This window comes from Cebus imitator, unplaced genomic scaffold (assembly GCF_001604975.1).
Source record: "Cebus imitator isolate Cc_AM_T3 unplaced genomic scaffold, Cebus_imitator-1.0 Scaffold85, whole genome shotgun sequence".
Lineage (NCBI taxonomy): Eukaryota > Metazoa > Chordata > Mammalia > Primates > Cebidae > Cebus > Cebus imitator.
Genome location: NW_016107400.1, coordinates 6,301,184 through 6,309,923, shown reverse-complemented (window position 1 = coordinate 6,309,923; position 8,740 = coordinate 6,301,184). Strand labels below are relative to the sequence as shown.

The 8,740-nt window shown below is 49.7% G+C and overlaps 1 protein-coding gene across 2 annotated transcripts; it reads right to left on the bottom strand.

Annotated features, from left to right (window-relative positions):
- Nucleotides 1–489: 489 nt before the first annotated feature.
- Nucleotides 490–5,170, bottom strand: CHP2 (calcineurin like EF-hand protein 2). Of its 2 annotated transcripts, XM_017534409.2 has the most exons (7): nt 4,732–5,170; nt 4,091–4,163; nt 3,897–3,977; nt 3,620–3,747; nt 3,376–3,437; nt 2,504–2,626; nt 490–2,296 (listed from the first exon to the last, which is right to left on the bottom strand). In XM_017534409.2, the coding sequence occupies exons 1-7, from the start codon at nt 4,796–4,798 to the stop codon at nt 2,243–2,245; spliced, it is 588 nt and encodes a 195-aa protein (XP_017389898.1). In that variant the 5' UTR covers nt 4,799–5,170; the 3' UTR covers nt 490–2,242. The 2 variants fall into 2 exon arrangements, with proteins under 2 accessions (XP_017389898.1, XP_017389897.1); XM_017534408.2 differs by having other exon boundaries at nt 4,091–5,080.
- Between the last annotated feature and the right edge of the window lie 3,570 nt (nt 5,171–8,740).

Here is an 8,740-nt window from a genome sequence, read left to right as displayed (position 1 = left end):
GCAATCTTGGTTCACTGCAGCCTCTGCCTCCCGGGTCCAAGAGATTCTCCTGCCTCAGCCTCCTGAGTAACTGGGATTACAGGTGCCTGCCACCACACCTGGCTAATTTTTCCATTTTTAGTAGAGACAGGGTTTCACTGTGTTGGCCAGGCCAGTCTTGAACTCCTGACCTCAGGTGATCTACCCACCTAGGCCTCCCAAAGTGCTGGAATTAGAGGCATGAGCCACCACACCCAGCTCAGTGTGATATTTTGATACATGCATACAACGTGTAATTCTCAAATGAGGGTAATTAGCATATTCTTCACCTCAAACATTTATCATTTCTTTGTGTTGATATTTCCTTATATGTATTTGTTTCTTTGCAGGTACTATATTTGTGTAGTTATTTTATTTACAGTGATTGATGCTGCTTTTAATTTATAGGAGTGATAATGGATGATTGGATGCAGAAAATATATTTTAAAGAGAGAACAAAACCTACAGGAGTGAGATACAATTTCCTTTATGAATTCAAACGTATAAATTTTAAATGTGTCTTTTTATAGACAAACAATGAGTAACAGCACAGGACATAGATACCGAACAGCAACAATAATGAAGATGGTAAAAATTGTCAACTGCTGCTCACAGAAGAGGCGCTCCTCATCAGGACCCTCTAGAGCAAATCCACAGGCACCTGTCAGACTTGACATCCAGAGGGTGGCGTTTAGCAGGTTCTGCCCAGCAGCCAGCCTGCAGCCCCTCACCTGCATGACAAAAGCCTCCCCTCCCGAGCTGGGGTGGGATCGGGGGCACTCTACTGCAGACGCAGAGTTTCACGGTTTAGGGGATTTCCTACTCCATTCTGTCTTACATCAATGTTTGAACATCTTACCATGAAAATAAGCTTACTCTTAGAATCTTCAAATGCATTCACACTCTAGGAAGGCATGTATTGTTTATTATTTTTACATCATCTCTCCACTACATCATCAAGCCCCATCACCCTAGCATGCACCCAGGAAATCAGCAAAAACCCACTTAAGAGGCCAGACTTCAAGGGTCCCTCACAATAATGGGCATCTCTTGTTTTGCCCGAGCAGAGCAGACCATTCATTTCCCCTTCTGCTAACTGCATTTAACTTTCCTTTAAGCAACCACCTTTCACTCCATCCTGAATTCCCCTGGCTCTAGGAATTAGCATATGACACAGACCTGGCCAATCAGAGTATTCCATTCCCCTAGAAGTAGGGATGAGACCCCAAAAGGGTCAATGATACTCTCCACTTAGAATTATTGGAATAAGTAAATCTCTTCCCCCTGCGTTACTAGGTTAGCAAGGTAGAAGCCTGGGGCTGATGGTGGCCATCTCCACCACTGGGAAGGAGCCTTTCTGGAAATGAAGCTTACAGAGAGGAAAAGCTAAGCCAGAAGATGGAGAATAACTGGGGCCTGATGACATCATTTGTGCCTTTGGATCCAGCTGTGACTAAAGACAGATACTTACAGACTTTTTAATTACATGAGCTCATAAAACTTCTTTCTGACTTAAGTCACTTTGAGTTGGGTTTTCAGTGATTCTCAACCAAAAGATTGCTTGCCGATTCACAGCTCTGAGACCAAATGAGGCGTCTGGTCTGTGGCCTGTTAGGAACCAGGACGCCCCACAGGTGGTGAGTAGCAGGTGAGCTGAAGCTTCATCAGTATTTACTGCCACTCCCCATTGCTCACATTACTGCCTGAGCTCTGCCTCCTGTCAGATCAGCAGCCACATTCGATTCTCACAGAAGCCCAACCCCTATTGCGAACTGCGCATGTGAGGGATCTAGGTTGCACGCTCCTTAGGAGAATCTAATGCCTGATGATCTGTCATTGTCTCCCATCACTCCAATATGGGACCATCTAGCTGCAGAAAAACAAGCTCAGGACTCCTGCTGATTCTACATGATGGTGAGTTGTATAATAATTTCATTATATGTTATAATGCAATCATAATAGAAATAAAGTGCACAATAAATGTAATGCACTTGAACCATCCCAAAACCATCCCCCATCACCCATCCAGGGAAAAATTGTCCCTGATGCCAAAAGGGTTGGGGACTGCTGAGCTAGACTTTAGCACACATCCTTCCAGCTTTCTTTCTTTGGTCCTAAATAGAGTTAGAACTAAGAATACAGTTGATAGGTGCCCTGCGTCCACAGAGGCTTTGGATGAATTCCAAGCAGATACTGATTGCAGGAGCAAGCCCAAGGCACAGAGTCACTTCAGGATCCGGATGCTCATTTTTTGCTCAACGTCCATCTTCTCTAGGGACTGAGGGGAAAATGAATGGCAGGCAAGAGGCTTGACTCTCAGCTCTCCATGCTCCTAACCTCCTCCCCCAGGGTTCTACCCATTCCAGAGACCCCATCGTTCCCAGGGTACCCCTATCTTTCTGCCCTCCTCCGTTGAACATTTCCCATGTCTGTCTGCCCCAGGGACTCCTGATCTCAACTCCCTAGTCCCCAAAGGCACCCTGACCTTGGTGAACTCCAGGAAGGACACAGCCCCATCCCCGTCTTCATCAGCCTCCTGCACCGTGCGGTCAGCAATGTTCTCCAGCTGCTCTTCGGTCACCTGTACCCCGACCATCAGCCGGAGAACCTGGGAGATGAATGAAGAGGCAGCCATAAAGAGGGGCCCCAAAGGCTGCTACTCCCCCATCCCCTAAACCTTGTCCACCTCATCCCAAAAGTTATTACTAATTTTATAATCCATCCTTCATCCATTTTTCACCATATCCCCCAATAATTTTCCCTACTGCTTCAACAACCAATCTATCTCTCCCTCACCATCCCACACTACCCTCAAAATATGCTCAAACTCATTACCCAACATTATTACCCAACCTCCATCCATCCTCCACACCATTCTCCACCTCAAGCACTAAGGATTTGTAATTCCATCCTTATTCCAACACATCTGTTCCAGAGTTTCTCAATCTTGGCACCATTGACATTTGAAGCCAGATAACTCCTTACTGGGGGAGGCTCTCCTGGGTATTGCATGACATATAGCCACATTCCTGATCTCTACCCACTAGATGCCAAGTAGCACACTCTCTCCCTCATTGTGACAACAAAAAGCATCTCCAGGTAATGCAAGATGTTCGCTCAAGGAGCAAAATCACCCCCAGTTGAGAATCACTGATCTATTCCCAACCTCAAAGTCAACTGCCCCCCATCTAACTTCCAACAAACCCACACTCCAACCCCACCCATTCCCATTTCCCAACCAATACCCCAATCAACTGCACCCCAGCTCCCCAGTCATCCCACCCCATCCCCCACACCATTGCATTCAACCATCCCCCCCTTCACCCATCACATCTCTTGCCCTCGCCTTCTGCCAACCTGCAGCATCTCATGCCTGGAGATCTTCCCATCTCGATCCAGGTCATAGAGCTGAAATGCATCTGGGGAGAGGGTGGGAGGGGGAAAGGAAGGTGGGTCTTCCCTGGCTCTGTTCCAGCAGGAGGCAACCATGGAGGAGAGGGGAGGTTGCCAGTGGGCTCAGGAAGGGAGTGGGAGATTCCTGGAGCCTGTCCCTGGTGTGAGTACATCTGCATTCTCACTCGGCGGGTCCTCACAAACTCACAGTGAAGTTTGTTCCTTCTGCTGTTGAGAGGTTCAGGTTTCTTGGGGTCTTGGTCTGTGTCCTCATCTTCTACAGGGCGAAAATGAGCCAGGACCCTGACAAAGCCCGGGAAATCCACTCGCTGGCTCCTGGGGAGACAGGGCGGGGAGGAGGAGCGCAGAATGGAAGGAGGTAGTGGTCACCTTGTCCATCACTCTGCCTCAAGTCTCTAACCTCCTTTCCCACCCACCCACACACCGGCTTCCCACCTCCACCTCCCCAAGTCAGCAGGCCTCACCCATTGGGAAAGAAGCTTTCTATAATGCGGTCTCCCAGGGGGTTCACCGCCAGCGCCCCTATCTGCTGGAGATCCATGCGGCTGCAAAGTCAAAGTTCAAAGAGGGTAAGGCAGAGATGCAAGATCGAGGGTCAAAGAGGGACGTGGAGTCAGGGAGACAGAGGCCAGAGGTCATGTGGTGGGCTCCTCCTTACCTCAGGTAGCCCTTCTTGTTCCTGTCCAGTGCCCGGAACCGGTGGTGCAGGCGGAGGAGGCTGGCTTGGGAGACTGCGGGAGGGAATGGGGTTGGGGGTGACGCAGCGGGGCGCGCTCCAGAAACCCGCCCCAATGGGCCGGGAAGACGGGGGACAGCGGGGGGCGGCTGGAAGGGGCAATCATCCCGGAGGGTGGAGTTGGCCGGGGTGGAGGGAGAGTGACACGACCCCGCAAAGATCCAGTTTCGAGACTCAGGTGGCTCGCAACCTCCCGAAAACCAAAGTACCGAAGCTATCCCTTCCATCCGTTGTCAGCTCTATCTTCAGCCTCTATCCGGGCTCGAGGACACCTGGGTGGCCTGGATTCGTCTGGACTCCAACCCCGTGAACGTGGATCCTCCCCAAACTTGGAGACTGGGACCCCTTGGTTAACCCGCCCCGAGCCCAGCGATCCCAGGCGCTGGGGTCTTGGTCTTCCAGCTCTGGGGAGCCCCGGACCCTGGACTTGTAAGTTCGTCCATCCCTCAACCCAACTCCTTCCCTGGGGACCTCTACGCGGTGTTAAACCTCCTCGGATCCCCAGCCCCGGACGCCTGGGTTCGACCCGTCCCCTCGGCAACCGCCGGCGCGGGCTCACTCACAGCCGGTCTCTCGCCGAATGCTGTCCACGTCGGGAATGACTGCGGCGTGGGAGCTGCGCGAGCCCATGACTGAGCTGGAGGCGGGAGGGCAGGAGCAGTCACCCGGACCCCAGGCGTTCTTTCCTCCCGCTGGAGAGGCGTGGCCGCCCCCGTGGCCCTAGGGGACGAAGGTCACAAGCCTGGCGAGCCGCCAAGCTCTGGAACCCCGGCGTGCCTCGCCTCCCACCCACAACCCGGGCGAATGGAAAACAATGTCCAGGGTGGCGGGTCAGAGGGCAGCTGCGAACAACAGCCTGTTTCAGCTACGAGATTTCGCGGTCCGCGCGGGAGAGGCTGATCAACGCCGGGGCCCCTCCTTTCCACGCCTACCCGGGCCGGTTCCCACGGTCCGCCCAACTCTCCAGCCACCTCCTCCTTTGCGGGCCCCCGGCGCTCCCAGCCCCAGAGCGCTCGCTGGCGTCGTCTACTAGGGAAGCCCTGGGAGACCAGACCTGCTGGGTAGAGACCACGCCGTGCTGGGAAGCGGGTGGCCTCCTGGAGGGAGGGAGGAGAGGCGTCGAAGGACTCCCAAAAACAGGGAAGTTGAAGGGGGTCGGGGAGATGAATGCTGTGCGTTAGGTTAAGTGGAAAGAGCGTTGGCTTGGGAGTCCTTATTGGAATCCCAGCGGTGCCCCTGACTTTGGTAGTCAGTATATCTTGGTTTCATCCCTTTTGTTTTGTCCACATAGCCTTATTGTTGTTTAATTGAGCCAATGCTTAACATTCAGGAGATTTAACCCAAAATCCACATTCCTGGCTTTTTCTGAGAAATCTCCAGTTCTGACACCACCAGCCCCAGAGCTGTCCTCTGGCCACAGTCCCTCCAAGCCCAGTTCACTCCCTTAGGTACCTACTGCCCCCGTAGCGCTCCAGACTGGGAATGACTTAGTCCTGTGACCAGCCCTCAAGAGCCACGGGACTCTTTGGCCCAAGAGAGAATTACAGACATCACTGGGACTGGGCTTAAAGCAAGAATGACAACAGCAAGGGCTCTTGTTTACCACGCTTTGCTAAGCACTTTATATGCATCCGTTCACACATTCCTTGTCGGCCCTGCTGGGCTGCCTTCTTTTGATTTTATGTGGTGGAGGCTGCCAGGGGGCAGGTTGTGAACTAATTATGTAAAGCAGGCGTTCTCAGTGCGGTCTCTATCACACCCCAACCGAAGAAAAAATAGAACATTTTTAAATGTATAAAGCACAGCATACATACAGCACATAAATATATACACAATACAGCTGTGATGTTGAAATTTCAGGGCAGACGTGGTGGCTCACACCTGTAGTCCCAAGACTTTGGAAGGCAGAGGCAGGAGAATTGCTTGAGCCCAGGAGTTCAAGACCAACCTAAGCAAGATAGTGAGACCCCCCATCTCTAAAAAAAAAAAAAGAAAAATAAAAAAGAATAGTAGTGCATGCCTGTAATCCCAGAACTTTGGGAGGCCAAGGGAGGTGGGAAGATCACATAAGCACAGGAAGACAAAGCTGGCGAAACCTTATCTCTAAAAAAAAAAAAAAAAAAAATTAACCAGGTGTCATGGCACATGCCTGTTGTCCCAGCTACTTGGGTGCCTGAGATAGGAGGATCTCTGGAGCCCAGGAGGTTAAGGCTGCAGTGAGCCATGATTACTCCAGTCTGGGTGACAGAGTGAGACCCTGTCTCGAAAGAAAATAAAAGGGACCAGGTGCGGTGGCTCATGCCTGTAACCCCAGCACTTTGGGTGGCCAAGGTGGGTGGATCGCCTGAGGTCAGGAGTTCGAGACCAGCTTTACCAACACAGTGAAACCCCATCTCAACTAAAAGTACAAAAATTAGCTGGGCATAGTGGTGGGCACCTGTAATCCCAGCTACTTGAGAGGCTGAGGCAAGAGAATCGTTTGAACCCGGGAGGCAGAAGTTGCAGTGAGCTGAGATAGCGCCATTGCCCTCCAGCCTGAGTGACAGAGTGAAACTCCGTCTCAAAACAAACAAACAAAAAACAGAAAAGAAAAGAAAATTTCATGGGGGAGGATGAGGGTAGGGAAATTAAAAAGACTTGGGGAGGCACTGATAATGAAAAAAAAAGAGTTGAGAAGTTCAGTTGTCAAGGAACAAGCACCACAAGTGTCCACTTTTAAAACTATCTTTAACCTGTTTCCCCCATCATAATTGCACATACATACACAGATTTCCCAGCGGGGGGAATGCAAGCAGCTCATTACAAAGGCTTAAGTTCATATCCACCCGGAGAAAGAGAAGCTGGAGAAGCAGCCTATCCTCCAGCCCAGGTAGAGGCCTGCATCAGATGAGCCTTGAAAATACTGATCTAAGAAGTGCTTGCTTCTCTTTCAGGATTAAGCAACTGGCATAAGGAATGCTTGATTCTTTTCAGACTCCCCTCAAAGACTAAGCATTCAGGAAACCACACTTCTCCCTAATGAAGCCCAGCAATCACTGCAACCCACAGCTGTGAGTCAGGCTGCGCATGTAGTTTGGGTTCAGTTCTGAACCCAGGAGGTGATGAGAGCACATAAGAAGCTGTGATAATCACCTCAGGCCAGCTGGGATACTGATCTTGAAAAGGGCCTCTCCAGCCTTAATCTTGGAGTCAGTGCTACACCAAAGTAAATTAGGCCAGAGAGTAATTAGAAACTCCCATCAGACACAAGCTTTGAAGAGAGACTATCCTAGAACCCATTCTGTTTCGTGTACATGAGTGAGATTTAAATCAACTTCACAGTACAGGTGGCCGCAGTTTTTTTCAGGTCATTTAAGCAGGAAGATGCTTTGGGAAAAATTTTATCTACAAAATCTGTTAGACTAGAGTGAGGATGAATATTTGGTTTTGCTTTTCAGCTACATAAAAGTTGCTAGTCATTATTTTTTTTTTAAGACAGAGTCTCGCTCTGTCACCCAGGCTGGAGCACAGTGGTGCCATTTTGGCTCCCAGGCTCAAGGGATTCTCTTGCCTCAGGCTCCTGAGCAGCTGGGATTACAGGCAAATGCCACCACACCTGGCTAATTTTGTATTTTTAGTAGAGACGGGATTTCACCATGTTGGCCTGGCTAGTCTTGAACTCCTGACCTCAAGTGATCCTCCCACTTCTGCCTCCCAAAGTGCTGGGATTACAGGCGTGAGCCACCACTCCCATCTGCTAGTCATTATCGATGAAGGTTCAACTAGAAAAATGAACATGCTAGAATAGTCAGGAAAATACGGAACACTTACCAATCAATAATAAAAAGATAAATGACCCAGTTTTTTAAACGGACAAAGGGCTTGAATAGTCATTTCTCCAAAAAACTTATATGTATAGCCAATAAATACATGAAAAGTTTCTCCACATCATTCGTCATCAGGGAAATACAAATCAACCACAGTGAAATATCACTTCATGCCCACTAGGATGGCTGGAATTAAACAAAAACATGTCTTAGTGAGCCTATGGAGAAGTTGGGAGCCTCATTCATTCGTTGCCGGTGGGAATGTAAAATGGTGCAATTGCTGTGGAAAACAGTTTGAAGATTTCTCAAAATGTTAAACAAATTTACCATGTGACCCAGCAATTCTGCTCCTAGGTATACACCCAAAAGAATTGAAACTAGGGGCTCAGGCCGGGCATAATCACTCATGCCTGTAATCCCAGCACTTTGGGAGGCCGAGGCTGGCAGATCACTTGAGGTCAGGAGTTCAAGACCAGCCTGGGCAACATGGTGAAACCCTGTCTCTACTAAAAATAAAAAAAAATTAGCCAGGCATGGTGGCATGTGTCTGTAATCCCAGCTACTCAGTAGGCTAAGGCAGGAGAATCATTTGAATCTGGGAAGTGAAGGTTGCAGTGTGCCGAGATTGCACCACTGCACTCCAACCTGGGCAACAGAACAAGTCTCCAGCTGCCACCACAAAAAAAGGGAAACAAAAAGAAAGAAAACAGCGGCTCAAACAAAAACCTGTAGTGAATGCTCATAGCGACACTATTCACAATAGCCA